The 25,739-nt window shown below is 39.1% G+C and overlaps 1 protein-coding gene across 2 annotated transcripts; it reads right to left on the bottom strand.

Annotated features, from left to right (window-relative positions):
• Positions 1–42: 42 nt before the first annotated feature.
• KLRF1 (killer cell lectin like receptor F1) lies at positions 43–22,675 on the bottom strand. 2 transcript variants are annotated; one of them, XM_056118387.1, is made up of 6 exons: positions 22,591–22,675; positions 16,443–16,541; positions 14,861–15,016; positions 7,312–7,451; positions 3,345–3,457; positions 43–739 (listed from the first exon to the last, which is right to left on the bottom strand). In XM_056118387.1, the coding sequence occupies exons 1-6, from the start codon at positions 22,673–22,675 to the stop codon at positions 631–633; spliced, it is 702 nt and encodes a 233-aa protein (XP_055974362.1). In that variant the 3' UTR covers positions 43–630. The 2 variants fall into 2 exon arrangements, with proteins under 2 accessions (XP_055974362.1, XP_055974369.1); XM_056118394.1 differs by lacking the exon at positions 3,345–3,457.
• Between the last annotated feature and the right edge of the window lie 3,064 nt (positions 22,676–25,739).

Raw genomic sequence — 25,739 nt, 5'->3', positions numbered from 1 at the left:
AGTGTGATAGTAAAAGCTTGGAAGCAAATGTAATGCACAACGAAGAAGGAATGAAAATTTATTAACCTATGCTATAGCGCAATGCTTAGAACAATATCGAGTTTGCACAGGACATTGCTAAGAATTAAAAAGTGCAAACTAAGAAAGTAGATATAATTTAATCAAATTTGCTGTCAATATACTTAAAAAGAATAAAATCCTCAATGTAAATGACCACATAAAACTTTAAAAAGCACCAGGGCGAGAGAAAAAGTATACAACTGGTAAGACTCATGTTCAATCTTCAATCTTCAGACCCAGGTTCAATCTTCAGCACATCACGAGTTCCTCTAAGCCGCACCCGGAGAGATCTCAGAGTGCAGAGCAAGGAGTAAGCCTTGAGCACGGTAAGGTGTGACCCAAAAATAAAAAAAAAGTATTGAAAAATATTTTTTAACTTGGTAAATAGGCAACGTTGAGACTTAGGACCAATGTAGATGATTGAGGAAAAAATTAAACAGAAAATTTGGTGCTTAAATACATCTTAACATTCTGAAGATGATTATAAAATGAATATATTATAATTTCTGAAGATGAATATTATAGCATGAAAAAAATTTTCTTCACTGATTATTGCACTATCATAAAAGTCTAAAATTTACAAATCCATTTGAATATACGACTGCAGTTTTCTGAGTAAATTTTATTTCCCTTAGTAGCTGCACAACTGTTTTCCTTAGATGGGCCTTTTATAAAGAACCTGCAGGAAAGATAACAAGAAATATATTGTTAGTAATTGTTGCTAAATCCATTCATTTGTTTTGAGATACTTTTTCTGAAATCAAAAGTAGATCAAAATTTCAAAGCATTTTCAATAATTCTGACAAAAAATATGTTTGTAACTTTATATTTTTTCCTCTATTTTCAGAAGTGGGCTGGAGCGATAGCACAGCGGTAGGGCGTTCGCCTTACACCATACAAGCGGTCAACATGGCCGACCCGAGTTAGGTTCCTCCGCCCCTATCGGAGAGCCCGGCAAGCTACCGAGAGTATTTGATATGCCAAACACAGTAACAACAAAGTCTCCAATGGAGACGTTACTGGGCCCGCTCGAGCAAATCGACGATCAACGGGAGGGCCTTTACCTTTACCTTTACCTTTACCTTTATTTTCAGAAGAATATGTTTACAAATGACAGTACTGAGTGTAAAGGTGTGCCTATGGCTTTCATTTGTTTCATTAGATTTAAAACTTTGCTTATTACTATTACTTGCAATACTGAGAGTCAGAATCAAATAGTAATTTATCGTTCTTAATATTATCTTTGAAACAAAGCTAACTTTCTAAGCCTCTATTTTCAATATTATTAAATGAAATTTAGAATTAAAATAGTTCTATAATAACACCAATGTTAAGTAGACTTAAGGGAAATGTGAATATAAATTAGAATCAAATTTAGGTGTTAATTTTTTTAAGTAAATCTTTAATTGAACTCTTTTTTGGAGGGGGGGGGATCACACCCGGCAATGCACAGGAGTTATTCCTGGCTTTGCACTCAGGAATCACTCCTGGCAGTGCTCAGGGGACCATATGAGATGTTAGGAATTGAACCCGGATTGGCTGTGTGCAAGGCAAATGCCCTACCCGCTGTGCTCAAGGCAAATGCCCTATCCACTGTGCTATCGCTCCAGCCCCAGGTGTTAATTTTTTTTAATTTGCATAGTTCACTTAACCTTTCCTATCTTCTTATCTCTAATTGTACAATGACAGTAAACATTGTCCCATGACAGTGTCATTGAAGTTAGACTAATAGATTTTTGAACCACTAAGTCTTAAATTATATTATCAATTGTATTATCTATCTGTCAATATGGTAAATATAAATAAATTTATATGGAAAATATTGTATTAGTAGTGATTTATCTTTTTTTGTTTGCTTATTGGGTCACACCCGGCGATGCACAGGGGTTACTCCTGACTCAGGCACTCGGAAATTACTCCTGCTGGTGCTTGGGGGACCATATGGGATGCTGGGAATTGAACCCTTGTAGGCCGTGTGCAAGGCAAACTGTCTACTCGCTGTGCTATAGCTCCAGCCCTATGACTTATCTTACTGAGAACTTATTTCTTTTGTTTGGTGCTTGGCAGTGCTGGGAGTCGAACTGGGACTGTCACATGCAACGTAAGGGCCCTGATCCCTGTACCGTCTCTCTAGTTCAGTATGTTCATAACTTTAAAGCATTTTATCTATTTTTTCTGAAGTTGGGGGGGGGTCTACATTCAGGTTTTATGTTCTGGAGTTGCTCCTGGCAGTGCCCGGAGGCCATATGCAGTGTCAGGAACCAAAATAAGGTTGACTATATTGAAGGGAAGTGCAGAAAACCCATGCTATCTCTCTGACCTTGATAAGAACTCATCTGGACTGTGGGGAAAGTCCAAGAAAGAAACAAGGGAAAGATGCACATAATCTTAAAACCTTCCACATCCTAGGAAGGAAGGAAGGAAGGAAGGGAGGGAGGAAGGAAGGACTGAATTTTTATATTAGAAATATACATGCTTCACATTTCAATTTTCTATTTAAAAACTCTTTAGCATATCCCTGGCAATTATTTCTGGCAACCATTCAGCTGCTGAGATCACTTTGAATTATTTTATCTGATTTTATTTTTTAATTGTACTTGGATACAAAAGTGTTTACATCTATGTTTTTGGTATACCAAATTCTGTATCACCACCACCACAAAAAGCAAAGACCCTCTACCACTGTTCTTATGCTCATTAGGATGCATTTGTCTTTTACTTGTGATAGTAATACAATGCAAAAGTTCATATATTTTTTAAAACTTATTAGATAAAAATTGAGAAATTTAAACATATAAAATCACATTAGTTTAATTCACCTTCTCAAATAAACTTTAATTTTTTTCTTTGATTGTTGCAAGTTTTATCATTTTGTTTTTGTTTCAGGGCCATTCCCAATTATGTTCAGGGCTAACACTGAAATCTGTACTCAGGTATCACTACTGATGGTTGTTACTCAGGGAACCATTTGTCCAACCTGGGTTAGTCACAAGAAAGGCAAGTACCTTACATATTGTACTATCTCTATGGCCTTGAATATAAAATTTAAATAATAGCTTACAAACAATGGTTGTTGTTTTAAATTCTTTTTCTTGAAAAATAAGTCACAATATCTATCATTTCTCAATTGAACATTAATTTTCACATGTTTTGAACATAATTTTCACATTTTAAAAAATATATAGTGATTTCAGAGTTGATGTGGTGAATGCAGATGGTTTTTATGTATGAAGATCATTTCTATCACAAAAATTAAATTATCTTTTCACTATGGAAAGGCTTACAGCTTGGAATCTAATAGAGAACCATCTACCCAGGTCCATTTTTTCTTTGGGGAGGTGAAGTTAAGTCCAATCCACACGTAATTTGATTGTTTTAGGTATTTCTGTATAAATTCCTAAGAAGAAATGAATGATAAGTAATTAAAAGAGCAGAATGTTTTTAATATTTCAGACATAACATGACAGTTTTTGCTTGCTCTATCAAGCCCGCACTTTTCCTTAACCAGCATTCTCTCTCTCTCTCTCTCTCTCTCTCTCTCTTTCTCACCACTTCCCCATCCCCCTTCCCCTGAGTAAGTATATTTTGTTCAGTAGAAACTATCTTGCTTCACTGAAGAAAGAAGTCGCTTTTTTTGTTGTTGTTTTTTTTTCAGGGGGGAGGGGCAACAAAAACTCTTACATGAGGACTATTTGGGGAGCAAACCACACCTGGCCAGGGCTTGCTCTTTGCTCAGTGCTCAGGCTTCATTCCTTCTTGGGGCACCGAGGAATAGGCAGTTCCAGGGATTGAATCAAGAGTGTCCATGTGCAAGATTAAGGAATGTAAATCCTGCATTTCTTGGGGGAACATTCAGTGTGGGGTATCAAAGCATTAAAGCCCTTTGTGCTATCTTCTCAGCCTTATATGAAGATTCAATGTGCTAGCTAATAAATTCACCTCTGATTTATAAACGTCATACAATATTTTATATATTGTTCATAAAATGCACACATCATTATTTGAAAACTGAATACAGTCACTTGATCACTTGACATCCCGTTACTCATTGATTTGCTCCAGCGGGCGCCAGTAACATTTCCATTCGTTCCTGTCACGTGCTAGGGTAGTCCAATGGCATCTGCTCGCTCCAGGAACATGAAGAGCCTCAAAAAATTCATTCAGGGTCTTGAAGAAGAAGTCTGACCATCTCATAGGTGGACAGCCAGACAATCTTTTGACGTCCCATGGAATTCAGTCAGTAATGGCTCTAGTACAGCGGTTGTCTCCAAATCACATTACGTGTCCAGTCCATATGATTTTTTTTAATGTAGTAGTACTGCTATTTATTCAGCCACTGATTAGCTGATTGAATTGGGCATAAATTCCACCTTACTTTTTTTTTGATTTTTTATAATTTCATTTGGGCTGGAGCGATAGCACAGCGGGTAGGGCGTTCGCCTTACACGCGGCCAACATGGCCGACCCGAGTTCGATTCCTCCGCCCCCCTCGGAGAGCCCGGCAAGCTACCAAGAGTATTCGATATGCCAGACACAGTAACAACAAAGTCTCCAATGGAGACGTTACTGGGCCCGCTCGAGCAAATCGACGATCAACGGGAGGGCCTTTACCTTTTTATAATTTCATTTATTGAATCAGTGTGAGAGCAGTTACCAAGCTTTAGGGTTTAAGTCTCGGTCATACAATGAAACACCCATACCTTCACCAGTGCCCATTCTCCACCCCCCAAAACCCCAGTATACCCCAGCATACCCCCAACCCAAACCCTCCCCCTGCCTGTGGGGCAGATGATTTCCACATTACTCTCTCTCTACTTTGATTACATTCAATATCCTGACACCAGACCCACCATTATTATTTGGGATTTTACCCAACACTCAGATCTATTGAAAAGGCAACAGCAGACAATTTGTTTTCCATTGCTGGTTATGAATAACATATGATGTCGTATGGCTCAGTATTGGCTGCACGATTTTGATATTCAGAAACTTTAACAATGAAATCTGGAGTGATTTCTGCCAAAACCTGCTGGGTTCCAAGATTTGTTCCTGAGTCTCTGGGATCATGGCTGTTAAGCAGCTTGATGAGGAGCCAGAGAGGCTGTTCATGGGTGACAATGACAACTTGGGGTCTTGTTGGGACGGGAAGGAAAGGGTCGGCACCACCCCCATCCCATAAGGCCCTGCGTGTCTCATCACTTCAGGCCCAAACCTGACTATCCAGTGGCCTCTAGAGGATGGCAGCCACTGGGCTGGCAGGGGGAACAGGCCAAGGCATGAAACTTATTCCCACCTGGGGTGACCCAGTGCAGTAACCTACTGCAGGGACTGGATGCATTTCTGCCGAAAACTGCTGGATTCTGAGATTTGTTTCTGAGTCTCTGGGATCATGGCCATTAAACGGCTTGATCAGGAGCCAGAGTGGCTGTTTGTTGGTGGTGACTCAGGGTCTCACTGGGGAGGGGAGGAAAGGGCCATCTCCACATGCATCTTGTGAGGGCCCGCGTGTCTCATCACTGTGGACCCAAACCTGACTGTTCAATGATCCCTGGAGGATGGCAGCCACTGAACCGCCAAGGAGAAGCAGGTGGAGGGACAGAACCCTTTCACCCCTGGGGTGGCCTGGTGACAGTAATCTACTGTGTGTCCGGACGCATTTCTGCCAAAAATCACTCAGCTTTGAGATTTACTTCTGAGTCTCTGGGATCATGTCCGTTAAGCAGATTGATGAGGAGCCAGAGAAGCCGTTTGTGGGTGGCAACTCGGAGTCTTTTTGGGATGGGGAGAAAAGGGATGGTTCAACCCCCCAACCCATGAAGCCCCGTGTGTCTCATAATTGTGGGCCCAAACCTGACTGTCCAGTGACCTTTGGGGGATGGTAGTCACCATGCCGCCCCGGGGGGATGGGCCAAGGCACAAAACCTATTCCCACCTGGGCTGGCCCAGTGCCTGTAACTTACTGCAGGGACTGAACGCATTTCTGCCAAAAGCCGCTCGGCTTTGAGATTTGTTTCTGAGTCTCTGGGATCATGGCTGTTAAGCAGTTCAATCAGGAAGCAGAGAGGCCAAGCCTCCAATTATATAGCTGAGTTGGAGGTGGCTTGTGGGTGTGTCTCCCACGTACCAAACTGTTGACTATTTACTTTCTTGGTAAATTTTGCCCAAGTTCTTGGGGTCCGGCCAAAAGTACAGCAGCAATTTTGGGGTATCTGGAAGCCTGACAGCACCATCAGGCTGCTGATGCACTCGCCTCATAAGTACAGATTGACATGCTGGCGGCACCATACCCCACTATCTGATTTTTGATGCCTTGGTAAACGAGACAGCATCCCTGATTCTCTATCGTCAACAGAGGTTAGAACACCGCATTCCTTCTCTCACTTGAGTGAAGCATGATACTCCAAGCATAGCTCTTTCGATTCCTCTTTGGGAGACCCTGAATAGCGTTCTCATCCTGTTTTCGTAGGGCCCAGGTCTCTGGGGCATATGTTAGTGCAGGGAGAATGGTGGAGTTGAAGAGATGTGCCCAGAGCCAGAGGTTCTTTATCTTCCACTACCCAGCCGCTGCCAAGTTCCAGGCTGCTTTTTGGACCGCTCTGGCCGAGCCTTGTGCATGAGTGAAGCCCCACAGAATCAGGTAAAGCGGAACTTTGTGATCTTGGACTTCAGACTCAATGGGACCTGGAAACAAAGTTCCTCTGCCTGCTCCCACCAATCTCTAGCGATCCAGGGATCACACCCAGAAGACCCACCCGGCCTGAGCCAGATAAATACCTCATCAGCCAACCTCCACTGCCTCCACTACCCAGCCGCTGCCATACTCCAGGCAAAGCAGTTGTGCGACACATCATAAGAAACTTATACCCATTTTTCATCATTACCGCACCATATTTGATGGGGTTCAAATATGGTTTGAACCATGGGAACACCTCCAAGGGTGATTAGAGGCCACCCTAAAAGCCTATATCCCTCTCGGAGATCTCGGCAAGCTATTGAGAGTATCCCACCCACATGACAGAGCCTGACAAGCTATCCATGGAGTATTTGATATGCCAAAAACAGTAAATACAATATTCAAAACAATATTAGCATGAGTCAAGTGAAGCACTAATTTCAAACACAAAATTCAACATGTGCTAAAAAATCTGTAATCCAAATAAATTATAATTTAAAGGAAGATTGCGAGTTTAAAGGATAACCATTATTAACTGTGAAGAATACAATGTCACAGCCACAAACTAAACCACTTACCATTTCAAGTTGGTCCTGTACCATTAGTAGATGAGAGTTTCTTCCCAGGCAATACCTGTAACTGTCACTCCAAGTTTTCATAGCATCAGAGAACCAATAGCATTTATTTTCAAATTTGAACCATTCTGATGGGCAAAATTCTATGGACAAAAATGAGGGGCAAATTAAAATTAAATTACATCTTTGCTAATTGAAAGCAATAATTGTCTACCATGAGTAAGATGAGTTATGAAAAAATTACCCATAACAAAGCCTTTAGACTCACAAAAGGTCCTACATGAAATGAGAGTTCATAGTAAATAAAAAAATTAGTAAGAAAAATCCAAAGAAAGGAATTTTGGGATTGTTTTTTTCTTATCAAGATTTAATATAGTCATTGAAATAGACCAACTAGGACAGATACCAGTTTAAAGATAATTGAGACAGTAGATTTAATATTATCTTTACAATTTGTTTATAATTTTTCCTTATAAAATTTTAGAAATTTGTTGTGTTTTGTACATAAACTGTGGGAAGCTGGCCCTTTAACTGATGAAGGGCCTATGTGCCTGTACTATGTATGGTTATCTTGGCTTACGTGATCCTGAACAAGCGGGTCCTGACTAGTGCAAATCTGGTACGATGTCTGCTCTGACCGCAGCCTATGCATATCCTGAGCTATGTATGGTTATCTAAAAGAAAACATTTGTCACAGCTAGCCCAAGAATAAGAAGTAACTGACACTGACTAATCAAGCATGTGAAACATGTAGTTTTTGTAACTCTCCTAACCATATATGATATGACCTAGTGATGTAATAGCCTTCTGTGATGTAAGCATAGTTTCCTGCGTCGCAAAATATATAATACCCCTGCTGCCCTGAATAAAGTCCTGTCCTGTCCTGTCCTGTCCTATCCTGTCTGCTGTCCTGTCTGCTCTGTCCTGTTTTCTCTGCATTATGTCTCTTGTGTCTTATGTTCATTCGGTTGGTCCCTCCCTGCACCTACAGATCCTAGGGCCATCTCTGTGGGCTGGAGAGTGGTCTGGTGGGGACCCCCTGCAATAAACCTCCCTTTAATATTTCTATTTTGTATTATATAATATTGAGATTAATAATTCATTCCCCATCTCTCTATAATTGCAATTTCAAGTCAATTGATTTTCTAAAATAAAATTAAACTGAAAATCTCTATTGTTCTAACTATGAAGGATAATGAAAATATCTTCACTGTTGAAAATATCTCTGACTGTTGTCCTAACAATGACAACAACAGAGGAAAGTGACAAGTATGTACGAAGACAAGTGCTGGTCAATGTAACTATTCAAATTTATGGCTGTCGGGGGTGTGGGGGCGACTAAAACCTCATGGGAAGGGGGGCGTTCCAGTCCATCCTTCACGCCCTACCGAGGTCACCAGTCACCCCTCACGAGCGACTCTCCAGCACGGCCACGGCCCCAGAAGCACAAGGACTTAATGCAGAACCCAGCAGCTTGGAGCAGAAAAGTGAACGGACTATGCATTGATCCAGGCCATCAAGTCTGCCGGAGGGGAAAGGGTGTTGCCCCATTCGCCCTCTCCTCTCTGGAAAGAAAGATGGCGGCCACATGGGAGCCTTGTGGACAGCAGGTATGAGCCGGGAGTGTGGGGGCGACTAAAACCTCATGGGAAGGGGGGCGTTCCGGTCCGTCCTTCACGCCCTACCGAGGTCACCAGTTGCCCCCACGAGCGGCTCTCCAGCACGGCCACAGCCCCAGAAGCACAATGACCTAATGCAGAACCCAGCAGCTTGGAGCAGAAAAGTGAAAGGACTATGCGTTAATCCAGGCAATCATTTCTGCCAGCGGGGAAAGGGTGTTGCTCCCTTCCGCCCTCCTCCCTCTGGAAAGAAAGATGGCGGCCACATGGGAGCCTTGTGGACAGCAGGTATGAGCCGGGAGTGTGGGGGCGACTAAAACCTCATGGGAAGGGGGGCGTTTCGCTCCGCCCTTCACGCCCTACCGAGGCCACCGGTTGCCCCCCGCGAGCGGCTCTCCAGCACGGCCAGGACTCCAGAACACAGAAACCAATTTCTTAACTATCTGACTTTCAGTAGAAATACTTCCAGGGTCAATAGGTAAAAGAGCAGAAATCCAAAACCAACATTTAATTCTTGAACCCAGCCGTAGAAAGCAAATCACTTTACAATGCTTTTTCAGCATGTCTGATTTGGGGGGGGGGGGTAAACTCTAAATAATAGTGGTGAATCTTTTATTGAAACAATGAATCTAATCAAAGCAGATAGAGTGTTAACTAGAATTCATCTGCCTCACAGGGACGGGGAGGGGTGGGGGGTGGGGTTTTATTGGGGTTCTTCATGGTAAAAAAGTATTGGTAAAGGGAAATGTGTTTGATATTTGCATGACTGAGACATAAACCTGAAAGCTTTGTAACCTTTCCCACAGTGATTCAATAAATAAATAAAAAAAAAATTTATGGCTGTTATGACCGTTCTTTCTTATACTGAGAAAAATTCATGCTACAAAATTTGCCATTAAAAATGTTAAGCAGAGGGGCTGGAGCAATACGACAGGGGGTAGGGCATTTGCCCTGCACGCGGCTGCCCTGGGTTCAATCAATAAACAAATAAATTAATTAAAATGTTAAGCAGAGCTAGAGAAAGAATACAGGGTACTAAAGAATTTATCTTGCATGCAGCTGTTCCTCTTAGATCCCAGGTACTACATATGTCCCCTGAGGACCACCAGGATTGAGCCCTGAGCACAGAGCAAGGAGTGATTCCTGAATACGCCAGGTGTGTGGTCCAACAACAGCTACAACAAAATGCTATTTGTAGGGATGGAGTTCTGGGTTCCATTAAAAGCACCACATTGTCCCAGTCCCACTAGCAAGAGTCCCTGAGCACTGATTGTGCAGGGAGTATGTACCCAACAACTCTTAGACTTAGCACCACCAGATCCAAAAACAAAGCAGAAATATATATATATATATATATATATATATATATATATATTGCATTTTGGGTCACACCCAGCAATGATCAGGGGTTACTCCTGGCTCATGCACTCAGAAGTTACTCCTGGCGGTGCTCGGGGACCATATGGGATGCTGGGAATAGAACCCGGGTTGGCTGTGTGCAAGGCAAACACCCTACCCGCTATGCTATCGCTCCAGCCCCCAAAGTAGAAATATTTTAATGTAACCTTCATGGATTTTAAAACAGTTTTAAAACATAATTTTTATTTTAAAACATTTTTAAATGTTTTAAAACATTCATAATGTTTTATAAAATGGTAATTACTCATTTCAAAATTACTTTATCACACACTAAATAAAATTCCATAAACATTAAGTAATACCCTGTCCATTTTTCTCAACATCAGCCTTGGCAATAGTTTTTTTTTTTATCTCTTTGCACTTGACTATAATTAACATTTCACATATTTCAATAATATGTAACTTTCAGTTTCTGCTTAGTTTCTTAGATAATGTCTCCAAGGCTTAACCAGATTAAGAATATGTCAATATTTTATTTCTTTTTCTGACAATAAAATTTTGCTCATGAAGGTAGCAAATTTTGTTAATCCACTCTTCATGACCATTCTTGATTTGGACTGTCTCCACTTTCTGGACTTTGTAAATGTTTTCATTATAAATATCCTTGTGTATGTTTTTGTGTGGGTGTATGTTTTCTGTTCTCATACATAAGAATTGACTTCCAGTGATAAGATTTTTGATTAATTTCCAAATCATTTTCCCAATGGCTTGTACAGTTTAAATTCTGAACAGCAACATATTTGTAATTTGCCACACTTCCCACCCCCACTCCCCCCCAAAAAAACCCTATTGTTTTGGTTGCCCTAAAGGGAAAGTGGTGTCCCAATGTGATTTTGACTTCTCAATTCCTTAATGACTAATCATGTCAAGAACATTTCATGTGCTTGTTTGTCTTCCATAGGATTTCTGTTGAGAAGTGTCTATTCATGCCCTTTTCCCAATATTTTTCAAAATTGAGTTGTCTTATTGTGCTGGAGCAATAGCACAGCGGGTAGGGCGTTCGCCTTACAAGCGGCCAACATGGCCGACCCGAGTTCGATTCCTTCGCCCCTCTCGGAGAGCCCGGCAAGCTACCGAGAGTATTCGATATGCCAGACACAGTAACAACAAAGTCTCCAATGGAGACGTTACTGGGCCCGCTCGAGCAAATCGACGATCAACGGGAGGGCCTTTACCTTTACCTTTACCTTTATTGTTTTGGAAATAAAAGATTTCTTTGTATATTCTGAATACTAAGAAATCTATTTATATAAAATTTAAAAATATTTTCTATATATTCTTTTCAATTTTTGATCGTTTATGATGAATATATTTTTATTTCAATGTTGTTTATTTCATCTAATTTTTATTTTATCTCATTTCATCTGATTTTATTTTGCTTTTGATAAACCATTGCCTGAAACAATGTTCAGGGGTCACTCCTGGCTCTGCACTCAGGAATTACTCCTGATAGTGCTCAGGGGACCATATGGGATGCCGGGAATCAAACACAGGTAGGGAGTGTGCAAGGCAAGAGCCCTCCCCACTGTACTCTCTCTCCAGCCCCAACTGAACTATTTTTTGACAATTCCACTTACCATTTTTTTGTAATAAGCAATTTAAAATAAATCATTTTGTGCCTGCTGGAGCGATAGCACAGTGGTAGGGCGTTTGCCTTGCATGCCTCCGGTCCAGCCAACCTGGGTTTGATTCCTCCGCCCTTCTCAGGAAGCCCGGCAAGCTACTGAGAGTATCTTGCCCACACGGCAAAGCCTGGCAAGCTAACCATGAGGTATTCAATATGCCAAACACAGTAACAACAAGTCTCACGAGGGAGACGTTACTGGGCCAGCTGGAGCAAATCGATGAACAATGGGAGGACAGTGCTACAGTGATATAAATTATGTGTTTTTTATTGTAATAATTTTATACTTTAGAACTTATTTTTTAATACCTTGATCCCTTTGGGATTTATTTTTCTATCTGGAGAGAAATTCATATTTTGTTGAATACAGTTGACACAGCTCCAGTTGTTTAAAAGAGTTCTTTTAAATTTTAAATAATTTAAAACTATTTTTCTATTTTGGCACTTGTCAAATCTCAATTGGCAGGAAGGAAACAATAAAGAGGTTAAGGTGCTTGTCTTTCGTGGACCCAGCTGTGATACCACAGGGCTTCATTCTCTGGTACTACATGGTCACCAGAACATTTTTCCAGGTGCAGCCCACAAAGCACCACACATAGGTGATTGATCAACGTAAATACCCAGCAGCCCTGCATCCCTCAGACATTTTCATTGAGCTGCCGAACCTGTTGGATGAAAATCATCTAGAAGTTAGACAGGGTCTCCTGAGCTCTGTTTTGGAAATTTTTTTTTCAAATTACGAAAAAAAAATTAAATAACTGGGAGTATGGGTTTAATTCTCCATCCCCAATTCTATTCCATGTTTTGGCCATTTTAATGCTGTATTACTCTATTTTCATTATTATACCAGCTGCTGCCAGTGCCAGGTTGATCCCATCAACGGCCAAGACGCAGAGACTATAAAATCCAGCTCCCAGAGGAAAACAGTGCAGGGTCTCCTGCCCCCGCTCCTGGCTGTCCTCACCGGAGCCCCTTGGAGGGGGGAGGGTTGAGTTTCTCTCCCCCCTCCTCGCCCCGAGCAGAGCCCCAGCAGCTGAGGACCTCCGGAGCCAGCCACGGCCATGCTGGAACCACTCTCCACACATCTGGACGGGCCTCATGCATGAAAGAACTGGCAGAGGAACCCAGGCATGCGGGTCCCGGGGCTGAGGTCTCCAAGCCTACTCGGATTGGGACTGGGCCTTCTCCAACCAGACCCCCATCTTCCAGTAGGTAGGCGTCATACCCACCAGCTGCTGCCAGCGTCAGGTTGATCCCACCAACGGCCAAGACGCAGAGACTATAAAATCCAGCTCCTGAAAGCATTCGCAGCCTCGCGACATCTTATTATCTTTTTTCTTTTTCCTTTGGAGAACCTGGCAGGCTACCAAAAGCATCCTGCCCACATGGTAGAGTCTGGCAAACTTCCGTGTTGTATTCAATATGCCAAATACCAGTAACAATGATGGGTCTCATTCTCCTAATCCTGAAAGAGCATTGAAATTGCTCTTTTAAAATCTCAGGGCTAGGATGAAGGAGACGTTACTGGTGCCTGCTCGAGGGAATCAACGAACAACAGGATGCTTGTGCTTGTGCTTGTACACTATTTTGACATTGTTAAATGTGAATTTTCCAAATTTGTTTTTGTTTTCAACTTTTTTTGTTTTGTTTTACAGGGTCACTTACAATCTCACTTAATTTTTAGGATCACTCTATTATTTCTGTACAAAAGGTCATTTAACTTAAAATTTTTTTTTGAGTCTGTATATTACTTGGTCAGTGTTACCAACAAGTTGTGATATATATCACAAAGGAACACTATTTAATAATAATAGGAAATAGAGTATTGACATGTGGCACCTCTTGATAAAATTTGAAAATGTTATGTTATGAAAAAGAAATATGAGAGAAAAAGCCGGATTGCATTACATAAAAATCCAGAACAACTAGAGACATATAGTTTTAGGGAATGGCTGATGGAGAATCATAAATAATTTCTTATTGAGTAAGGAATTCCAAATTTATTGACGTTGTGGTCTTCTATTTGGAAGTAAGTTGTGAATTTAATTTGAAAAGATTAAGTTAAGCTTGTGAATAGTATGATTTCAATACAAAAAAAGTAGACAGATAAACAAAAATAATTTGTAGGTTTATATAAAGTATTCACACTGAATTTCAAAACTATGTAATGGCATATCTATGATTTTATGTTTGTCTACCAAGATTTTTTACTTTGAAAAGTTCTCATTATAACACTGAGAACTAGTCTGTATGCAAAGTACATGGTAACATGACAGTGCAATTTCAACTTGTGTAACTTTTGCAAAGGAAAACAGTGTAAGTATACAGGCCATAAAATATGTAACATTTTATGTGACAAAGGAAATTTTAAGTACTTGTGGATTATAGTAAAATTCTCTGATAAATAATAAGGTAATTGGTATGCACCTTTATCATAGAATCAATTTCTGTAAATGTGGAAATTTCAAGAGTGTTAAAACGTAGACCAAGGAAAAAATTAAGGTAGAGCAAACATCCAACATTCTGAAAGATTATAATTTCAAAGCTTAAAATTCACTGTATCACTGTATCAATGTCATCCCATTTTTCATCAATTTACTCAAGCGGGCACCAGTAACATCTCCATTTGTCCCAGCCCTGAGATTTTAGCAGCCTCTCCTTACTCATCTTTCCTAATGATGCCATATTGGGGGCTCTTTCAGGGTCAGGGAATGAGACTCATCATTGTTACTGTTTTGGGCATATCGAATATGCCACGGGTAGCTTGCCAGACTCTGCTGTGCAGTTGGGATACTAAAATTAAAATTGCAATGGATAATTCGCTCATTCACTCATTCTAACTGAGGTCCAAAAGATTAAAGATAGTATAATCTAAAGTCATAAGAAATACCTGTATGTTCTGTAGCTCCTGGAACGCAGGGACCTGAGTTCTGGTGCTTTCTATTGCCTCTTGTGTCATTATCTGTTCTCAGGTTTTCGATTTCCTCATGCTGGGTAACATTTGACTTTTGATCTTTTTGACAATTTAGCAATACTCCTTGAGAAACTTAAAAACAGGATTACTTTCAGTTTGGCTAAACCTCTTTGTGCAATATCTGAGACAAATGTTTTGCGCAGATAATTATGACTGGAACAAGAAAAAAACTGAAATGGGAAGTAGAACATTGTTTTTTTCTGCCTACGTAGATGAAAAGTAATTAGAAATATTTCACAATTCGTTCATGTCTAGGACACATATTTGTTGAGAAGTTATATTGTACTATGCTGCATTGCTTAAAGATTGTTGATATGGCTAGAAATAAAGCAAAGTTTCTGCTGTAACACATAAAAGGCTTTGCATTGTTTTCTCAATGCTTTGCTAAAACTTACAATGCTTATAGTCATTGTCCCAGTCCCTGTCCTCCCGTTGCTCATTGATTTGCTCAAGAGGGCCCAGTAACGTCTCCATTGCGACACTTGTTACTGTATTTGGCATATCGAATCCGTCACGGGTAGCTTGCCCCGCCGCCAGGCTTTGCCGTGCGGATGAGATACTTTCGGTAGCTTGCTGGGCAACCCAAGAAGAGCGGAGGAATCAAACCTGGGTTGGCCACTTGCAAAGCAAACGCTCCATCCGCTGTGCTATCACTCCAGCCCAAGCTTATAATAGAATATGATAAACCTATTCTACCATCATTATTTTTATTGTTTCTTTTTCTGCCAGCATAGAAGAATTCGCACCATAACTATTTCACTTTTTATTGAGTAACTTTTAGCAATATGAGGACATAGCAATTGCCTAGTAAATGTTTTTTTGCGGGGTGGGGGTCTCCTAAGTCATTCTCAGAGGTTTAGTCAGCTCTTCACGGGACCAACCTGACACAGGTTCAAAGTGAGGACTCAAAATGCGATGTTGCTATGACCTTGTGGTGTCAGGGATTACCTGGACCACCAGTGTTTAAGACCCTCCAAGTCTGCACTCCATGGTGCTTTTGGTCTCCCTGTGATGGCTACACTCAATAATGCTAGAGAGAACTTGGGTGTCCCAGAAACAAATCAGATTGGCCACATGCAAGGCATGCACCTTAACCTCTGTACTATCTCTCTAGCCCTTGGCTAGACTACTAAATACTTGTTAGACAACTGCAAGAATAAACAAAACATTATCATCAGTATCTAAAATTCCCAAAGGTAGATTTCCAGATACCCACACACATATTCTCATTTTTACCCTTTCTACTACTTCTCAAAATGCTTAAATGATTTGACTCCATATTAACTGTGGAGTATATGACTTTACACATAGTAATGTGCTCCTAACCAAACATTTTCAATACAGTGGATACTGGCAAGCTACCCGTGATGTATCCAATATGCCAAAAACAGTAACAACATTTCTTACAATGGAGACATTACTGGGATACTAATGAATTTTAAAATAATTATGAGAAAATATTGATTATTTAAAATATTTTTAAGATCTACTAACTTACCCAATAAGATCAGGGAGATCAAAATCAAAACCAGAATGCCATTTACTGTTCCAGATATTCCCAGTAATATTTTATACCAGTGCAATATTGCAGAAGAATCTGAGAGATTGAACATATAAATTAGAAGAAATGTACATTTTCAAGAATTGGCAGTGAGTACAATAATATGATCATACATATATAATATGATTTTTATTTCCCAAGGTGTTTGTCAATCAAAAATATAAAGTGTAGGTAAATGGATACTTATTTTCTTTGATGGTATACTACTCTACTGGTCAGAAGCTATGATACATGCAATAATGATCCTAAGAAATTCTTAATATTTGATACTAGTAATCAGTGAATATCTATAACTTTAATATATTCCTAATAATTCCCCAGATACACATATATCCCATATACACATACTGTGCATCTGTTCTTACAGATGAATATAAATTTATGGTAGTTTGTTCTAATTAATCATTTCCCGTAATATAATTTTGGCACGTTATTTATTTACTAAAAATGCAATATGAATTAGAGCTAGGATTCCTAGTACCTGTTATTTTAATCTAATATATCCTAATATCTTTTCTAAACCATGCAATACTTATGTTTCAGCTTCTCATTAAATGCTAAACTCTTTTTTAAAGTTCAATACTAGCTATTTCATATTCCTTTTTTGATTGATTCACCATGAGATACACTGTTACAAAGCTGTTCATAATCAGTTTTCAGGCATACAATTTTCCAGCACTCATCCCCCAATCTGCATTTCCCAACACCAATGTTCCCAGTTTCCCTCCAATCTACATTTCCCAACACCAATGTTCCCAGTTTCCCTCCCACCACCCGTCACCTCTCTATGGCACGCACTTTTCTTCTCTTTCCCCCTCCTCTGTCTTTCCTGTCTCTGTCTGTCTGTCTGTCTGTCTGTCTGTCTGTCTCTCTCTGTCTCTGTTTCTCTCTTTTTCTCTCCTTTTGGGCATTATGGTTTGCAATATAGATACTGAGAAGTGATCATGTTTGTTCCTTTTTAACAGTGACTGCTGTCTTGAATTGCATACTACTACTCTTCCAAGTGTAGCAGTGATCGTTAATGATCATCCAAAAGATGTACTCAAGGTGAGATTTGGAAGACTTGCCCAGTGCTTCAAGCATACATGCTACTTCTCAGTCTTATTAAAGGTAACATAGACTGGGTAGAAACTGAGTTATCGGCCAACCAATTTATACTAAATAGATGAATGTATTAGAAATTGCCAAACCTCTTAAGAAAGAGGATGAAAAGGTATACATAGACAGTATTTTGGAGAAATAGTAGACAGTTTTTAAATTATCATTGCATTGACATACTGCAAGCTGAAAACAAGAATAAGAATGATAAAATAAGCATCATGAGATTATTAGATTTTAATTAATGTAATTCCTCATTTCTCAGATGATTTTAGACTCCTGTCATGTTAATAAGAAATAAATTTTGAAAATAAACTGTAGTAATAAATGTAATTTAAAGATCTACTACTATCAAAACAAGCAATATAATATAAATAATTATTAATAAAAAATTAGAAAAGCTTTGAATGCTTAAATTCAATATTTTTGCTCAATTATTTTGCATAATCACCATTAAATGACTCACTATATGAATTTAGATATTCCTCAAAACTATGGAAATAGCTTCTCTATTTATTTTTTTCTTCTGCAAAGAAGTGGTATAGTTTAATTTAGAAAGATTAAAACATGTCTTTAGACACCAAAAAAAAATTTAAAAATTCATAGTCATTAATTTTTTAATGTATTGCCAGTAATCAAAATATGTTATGAGCACATTGGATTTATTCTAAAGTAGCAAGGGTCAGAAAGAATGTATTGGGGAAAAATAATTCTTTCCTTGAAATAATACAACAATTTGTTTAAGAACCTGTAACAATATAAGTGAAGAAAAAGGATCACTTATAGTCAACAAAATTAAGAACAGAAGTCTAGAAATAAATGTAGCAAGAAATGCCCTAAACTAATATAACACCAACACTGAAACTGTGTTGTGAGCTGAGACTTACCCACCTTACCCACCTTCTGTATTTTTCTGACAGTGCTCTGACGAAGACTTCTTTTCACTGGGTTCACAAATGAAAACTAAAACTTAACTATAGAGGCAGAGACTAATGCACAGCATAAATTCCCCAAGCACAGTTAGGGGTGATCTTTGAGTACAGCTGGTTGTGAACCAAACAACAACAACAAAATTTTAATGGAAACTAAAATTGTTGAACATTAAGATTTGCTAAATTTAAGTGGTTTCTTGGTAACCCAGTGAGCTGAATGGATTCTGAACTTCACAATAACAAAAACTGTAAGCAAACATACGGAATGTATGCTTGCATTCTTAAATGTTAACATCTGGATTTCAGTAAAGGTCTGGGAAGACAGTGTTCAGCAGCTGGAGTGAACATTTTCCATGCAAGATGCCCGGTTCAACCTCTGGCTCCTCAAAATCCCTTGAACACCAACAGAAGTGGCCACTGAGTACTGGGATCAAACTAGCTATTGAGCACCACTGGATATGGCAACAAAATCAAGTCAAACTAACAGACAAAAAAAATCCTAGTTTAGGGACCAGAGTGATAGTACAGTGGGGAGGGCTATTGCTTTCCTGTGTCCAGGTTCGACCCCCCACATCCCATATGTTATACCTAAGTCCACAGTGATCCGTGAGCACAAGATGAGGAGTACGCCCTGAACACAGCCATATGTGCCCCCAAAACAAGCAAACAAAAAATTCTAGCATAAATTTCTTCAAATACTCCCTGGATGTTCCTAGATTGTGCACCTGAATTGTAATTCTCCTCAATCACAAAATAAGAAGAGAAACAAAATATGTTTCTACTTTTGCTTTGCAACTGCATAGTAATTTTGCTCCTTACCAGTGTGAGAACTAAACTAACAAAGAAATAGACAACTAAGTCACATGACTGCACATTTGAAACAGTGGAAATACACCCATGTTCCTGGGTATAAGTCAAAGTGTCATACAGATATATGTCCCTGAATCAAGAAATTAGAAAGCAATTACTTAGTCTGTCAGTGAAATTTGTTTTGCTTGTTTTATTTTTTGCCATTTGTGACAAGAGTGTGAATTTTGTTAAAATGTTAATTGGAATGACCAAAAATGATAAAAAAGTAAACACTGAAAATGATGGAAATAATGTTCTCCTATGGAAGGATATTTGGAAAAAATAGCAGAATACATAGCCATTGACATAATTATTCATCAAGTCTTATTTTAGGAAAGAATCTCAGTGACGTGCAAGATTTTTCATTGAAGCATTGTTCAAATTTTTATAAATATCCATTCATAATAAAAAATGGAAAATTCTACATCTATTAATAGGGAGACAAGTGGAATAAAGTGTGATGCATTCATTTAATAGAGGATTTAATTTAATAGAGGATTCAGATACACATGTGTTTGTAATGATTTCCTATGGGGAGAGAACAACGTGGATGGGAACAGAAGCTGAGTTTTTAGGCATTCGATATCTCTGGAAGTATCTCACTATAGAGCTATGACCTTGAAATATGTAACTGCTTAGAATTTTTAACATGTAAATGTCATTAAGCATACGACAATTAAATTTATATTATTATATAGACATAGAACGATTGCACTCATTTGTGGGATATAAAAGAATGTAGTATGAAGCTAGACTCTAGGACAGTAGAAACAAGGGTCAGAAGTACTATCCGTGGTTGAAAAGTTGCCACAAGAAGTGGTGAAAGGTGGGGTCAGTTAGGACAGTGGTCACTACCACTGTGACAATGACAGAAATGATCACTCTAGACAAGAACCGAATGCTGAAAGGAGGTAAAGGGACAGACATAATAACCTTTCAGTACCTGCACTGCAAATCATAATGCCCAGAAAGGGACAGGGGGCTGGGGACACAGGAGGAGAGAGAGAGAGAGAGAGAAAGAGAGAGAGAGTGAGTGAGAGAGAGAGAGAGAAGTTCCTGCTACAGAGACAGGCAGTGGTGGGGAAGGGATTCTGGGAACCATTGGTGGTGGGAAATGTATACTGGTGAAGGGATGGTATTGGAATATTATATGACTGAAACCAAATCATGAACAACTTTGTAACTATGTATCTCATATTGCTTCAATAAAAAATAAAATAGAATAAAATTCATGATTAAAAATTAAAAACAAAAATGTTGGTGACTTAACTTGTGAATGTGATTCAAGCAATTTCAAGGGAGAGACTCTAAGTGGTCTTCCGGGGGCCGGGAGGATTCTTGGTCACCAGGCCTGGGTTCCATGTGAAGGCCGCGAAGGCCGTGTTGTTCAGACCCTACGGTGCCATCTGGCCATGCTGGGATAGCTCGAAGCCTGCAAGGTTGTGCTTGGAAGAACAAGGCAGGAGCCTGATCCCCTGAAGTTTCTTGTTTCCATTCCAGCAATTTTAAGGACTGGGGGTGTGGTTCGGGGGAAGAGCATGCACAGAAGCCTTGACTTATTGCCTTGGTTCAATGCAAAAAATAAATCAATCAATAAATACTGAAAAGTAAAATATAATTAGTGTAAGCTGAATGGAATAGGATGTAGGAATAAAAATCTGCAAGAACATTTTATGTTTCAAGTCATTTTATTTGTAAGATTATTTTTTATTTTTGAATCACTAGAGAAAAGGGGGAAATACAAAGAAATGAATCACTTTATCATCATTAGCATCAAGAGAAGAGAAAAATAAAGTGGTTAAGTGAAACCTCATTCGAAGTTTTACAAATTAAGTTTACAATTTAAATTGTCAATCACTTAAGTGTATTGTCTTACTTCAGTTTACTCTTGTCAAAGGATAGATGACATGAATATGAACATGTCACTGAAGTGTTTTGGAGTTACAATTTCCTGAGCAACTTTCCTGCTCAAACACATTTGGTTTTCTAAGCGTCATCTACAAACTGAGCGTGAAAAAGTTTCATAAGGAGTGTGTGGTCTTTCAGAGAAAAATCTCTAGTTTCCAAAACCTCTTTTTTAATTTGGTAAAAAAGCATATCTTAAGGCTTTTGACAAACTGATTTAAAAAAAAGTATTGCCAAAAATTTTATACTCACACACATATATATAATAAATAAAATTAAGTAGTAGTTAAAGTATAAAGCAAAGTAAACAAATGAAGCTTGTAAAGTATCAAGTTAGTGTCTTAATCACCCAGAAAAAGTTTGAAATGATTTTAAAAACACAGTCATTTGATTTTACCAAAGGATTTGCACCCTGACAAACAATTTTAACCGTTCTCAAAATCAGTAGCTTAGTAATCATATTGGGATTATTATTCTGAAACGTATATAAATATTAACTTATAATTTCTTAAATATAAGCATTTATATAGATTTAACTACCATTGAAAATAATTTTATTTTTAAAAATGAAAGAATTGTATATTTTTGGTAATAAATGTTCATTTCCTAACTTCTCAATTTTGCTCTTATGTGAATCTTTGCTGAGAATTCCATGAAGAAATGATGTGGAAGGGTCGGAGAGATCACAGCATGAGGAGGACACTTGCATTGTATGCTGCAAAGTCGGATTCAAGCCCCTGGACTGCATATAGTCCTTGAGTACCACCAGGAGTGATGCCTGAAGCAGAGCTTTGAATAATGCTTAACCTTGAGCACTGCTAATGTGGCTCAAAGCACAAACAAGCATAAGCAAACAGAAAGATGTTAAAAAAAAAGATATTATTTTTAGAGTGGTTTGTTTGTTTTTCTTTCGGGAGGTGGGGTCATTCCTGGCAACATTCAGACTGCTTCTGGCTTAGGGGTTACTTGTTCGTGGAAGTTCTCAGGGGACCGTACAGTGTCAGAGATTGTAGCCGGGCCTCAAACATACAAAGTATGCACTCCCCCACCCCCATTGAACTAACTCCCCAACACTGGGCAAAGTACAACTTTCAAAGCAAATGACTGTTGGCCCCATTGGTAACTGAGAGAGCAAACAAACCGGCAGAGACCAAAGAGAGGAAAGCAACAAAAATTTGAGCAGTCCAAGAATAGAATATTAAAAACTATATTTCATATTAATGTCTAATTTATTATTAATCCATGCTAAATGCAGACCCCACTAGTTCTCACCAAATGACAAAGAAGATGGAATTCCATACCTTGACATTTAAGTTGGGATGTTTGTCCAGAACTTCTCATTTTTGATGGTACATTCAGTGTCATATATCTTTCTTCATATTCCATCTTCAGTATAACTGTGTTTGGGAGTGTGTGTGTGTGTGTGTATCTGTGTGTGTACGCGTGTGCGAGTGCATGCACGTATGTGTGCGTGTGTGTGTTACTCTGTGTGTGTGTGTGTGTGTGTGTTTTGCTTTCTTAAGTATCAGGATAGAATTATAAATCTGTTGCTAATCAGGGATTTCTTTCAAATGGTCAGTCAGGGAACACACAAGGTTGACAGTTTCATCTATAGGTGAAAACCTCAGAGGAAATGTTTGTTTTCTTATTTCCTGTGACATAGATAGCACATAATTTTTCAACCGTACACCAACTGTTGAATTAACTTTATGTCTGATTATTTTTAAATGTCCTTTCAGAAACCCATAATATCAGAGGGATAGGGCTTATTCGGTGGTGGGGACGTGAAAAAGTGGGAGTCACACAAAAGTGCGTATGAGGCCCAGGGACTCTACTGCCTAATACAAGGCCCAAGTGTGCAGTGCCAGGGATTTAAACGGGGTGGTCATACTGTTTTTCCTGAGCCCTGTTTTTCCACTGGCTATGACTCCTATTTATCTCCAGTCCTTTGAGCCCTGTGTGGTCAACCAGGCTACGTTGTGCCCTCGAATCAATCTCCCAGTGCAAGGACTAAGGTATAGAAGGTGTGCAGCAGAGCTGGTAGGGAAAAATAAGTATGTCTGTAACAATTGCCCTTTGAATTTAGTAGCGACTTCATGGGGTCCATATTTGATACTGTTACCATTGCAGCAGCATTATTTTGCTTGCTACTTGCCTGGTGAAACTATCAACTTCATCAGGTAGATGAAGATTGGAGGCTGGAGAGATGGGACAGTGGGTAAAGCACTTACTTTGAGTGCAGCTCGGATGGAAGTCCGATATCCCATATGGTCTCCTGAACCCACCAGCAGTGATCCTTAGCACATAAGCAGGAGTAAACTCTGATCACAGTTGTGATCAAAAAGTGGCCAAAAATATACCCCTCCCCCACCAACCAAAATTAAAAATCAACAAAATGACTGATCCTGTGACTATCAGGTTTCCTACTTCTCAAAGCCATTCTAAAAATTATTAACTTAGCCCCTGGAAATTGTTGGAGACAGCAAGAATGGATGCTACATAGATACTCAGTAATATTAACGTCTTATTCAACCTGATTTGCTACAATCTCTACTAAATACCAAACCTGCAGTTCAGAGAGCTACTTCATGAAGGGTCCCTTTCAGTTTAACCGAGACAGTGCTCTGCCTTTCTGAAATACTTGCATCTTTGGGGAACAGATTAGACTTCTCTCTGCAGTGTTTCTACTCATTTCACCATTCACAGAGTTAAAGAATATCTTATCTGATCCCCGTGGAAATAACTACCTGGAGAGAATGTCAAATTTCCCATGGTCAAATTTTCTCTCAGAAATTACTACAGAAATAATAGTCAAGCAAATTCATAGCTTGTGGAGAAGTTTTTGTTATATCCATGAACTATTTTTTATTTCAGTCTAAATATCAAAATTCAATTATTATACTGTGATGTTTTAAATTCAAATTACAATCTAAAAGATATTAGAAAATAAGTAGAATTCCCTTGTTATTTAGGGTCAAAATGTATAAGGAAATTATTTTTCAGTACTATAGGAATATTTAAAAGCATTTTAATAGTTACACTATAAATTTAAAGGTCTTTCTTTTCTCTCTATGCAAAGTGTGATTTCTAAGTGCTTTCATTTAGAAATACAGTAGAGTTTGAAAATTACCAGAAAGATATCTCTATAATAAATAAAATAGCTAAATTACTACATCATGCAATATAGAAAATTACAAATGAAAATACATTAAAGGTAAAAAAAATTCAACACTCACATTGGACAGGAAAGACCAAAGTTTCTTAAATGAGTTGCAAAATCCTTTTCAATTTGTTTCATGTAGCTGAATCTTCTCTGTTGGCCAGTAAATTTTATATAGGTAGTGTGGGTAATTCTATTCAAAGCGTTGAAGACTAATTTCCCTAAGACAGCTTCAGCTCTAAATACATTCATTTACTCAACAATAATTTAATATGAACAATATTCTGGGTCTTGAAAGGACAATAACTTAAGAAATATAATCACCAAGAAATAAATGTGAAAGTCCTTGACAGAGTTTAACCTTAGCTCACCTCTAAGTTTTAAGATGTATAACACAGTAACATAGGAAGCATAACAAAAGAAAATAATGTGTGATATTTTCATACTGCAGACAACTATTAGCCTCTGTCCTATTTGTCACTACTAAGAGTTTGGCTAGTGATTAAATGGAGAAGTGTGACAAAGGTATTCAGAAGGGGATGGAGAAGTTTGCACGGAAGGCAGGTGGGAGCCCTGAGCTTCCTCCTCTAGATAAAACTTGACTCTCTCACAGACCAAGACAAGAAAGCTCCTCTGTAAAGGCCCCTATCCCCCAGAGAGCATCTGTTCACAGTTATATCTGAATGTCCACAGTGAGAACAGAATGCAGAATGGATTCTTGCTAGAATACAAGAAAAGAAGTCTGTAAACCAGCATTGCATTTTCTATTTTAATATCTACAATATTCCAGGCTTGAAAGGACAATCATTTAACTGTAATTGCTAAGAAGTAAACACTAAGGTCCTCAATAGAGTTTATCCTTAGCTTATCTTTACATAAAGTGTATAGCACGGTAATATAGGAAACATTCAAATTAATCTCAACTTGGCCTGCCGACTTTATTTACTTCTAGGCAGTAGTGGGAAGGTGTGTAAACTCACACAACTATGGGGGGCACGGCACCCACACGGCGGCGGCTCTATCTCTCCCGCCACTCGCGTTCGGTAGTCTCACCCTTCTACCACCCCGGAGAGGTCGATGGCGATGGTCAGGCGGGGGAAGGAACGAGGGCCAGGCTGGTTGGTATTAGTCGTAGTTTATTCTGATTCTTTCTTCTTCTCCCCTACTCTCTCTATCTCCCCCATTTGCCCAATCTACTGTCCCTATATCCCCCTCCAAGAGCAATTCGGGAAGACCATGACATAGGTGTGGTCACAATCAATAGGGGTGGAGATGAACAGGGGTAGAAAT

The sequence above is a fragment of the Sorex fumeus genome, unplaced genomic scaffold (genome assembly GCF_029834395.1).
Source record: "Sorex fumeus unplaced genomic scaffold, SorFum_2.1 ptg000003l, whole genome shotgun sequence".
In the NCBI taxonomy this organism is placed as follows: Eukaryota; Metazoa; Chordata; class Mammalia; order Eulipotyphla; family Soricidae; genus Sorex; species Sorex fumeus.
The sequence above is the reverse complement of the archived record's forward strand: the minus strand, read 5'-3'. Positions and strand labels throughout refer to the sequence as shown.

Bases quoted from the DNA above. Each gene is read 5' to 3' on its own strand.
- KLRF1 (XM_056118387.1), bottom strand. From the start codon at position 22,675: ATGGAATATGAAGAAAGATATATGACACTGAATGTACCATCAAAAATG. The intron at 15,017-16,442 runs GTAAGTTAGTAG...CCTGTTTTTAAG, and splicing joins GATCTCCCTGATCTTATTGG to TTTCTCAAGGAGTATTGCTA. The intron at 740-3,344 runs GTAAGCCTTTCC...TCTTTCCTGCAG, and splicing joins TCTCTATTAGATTCCAAGCT to GTTCTTTATAAAAGGCCCAT.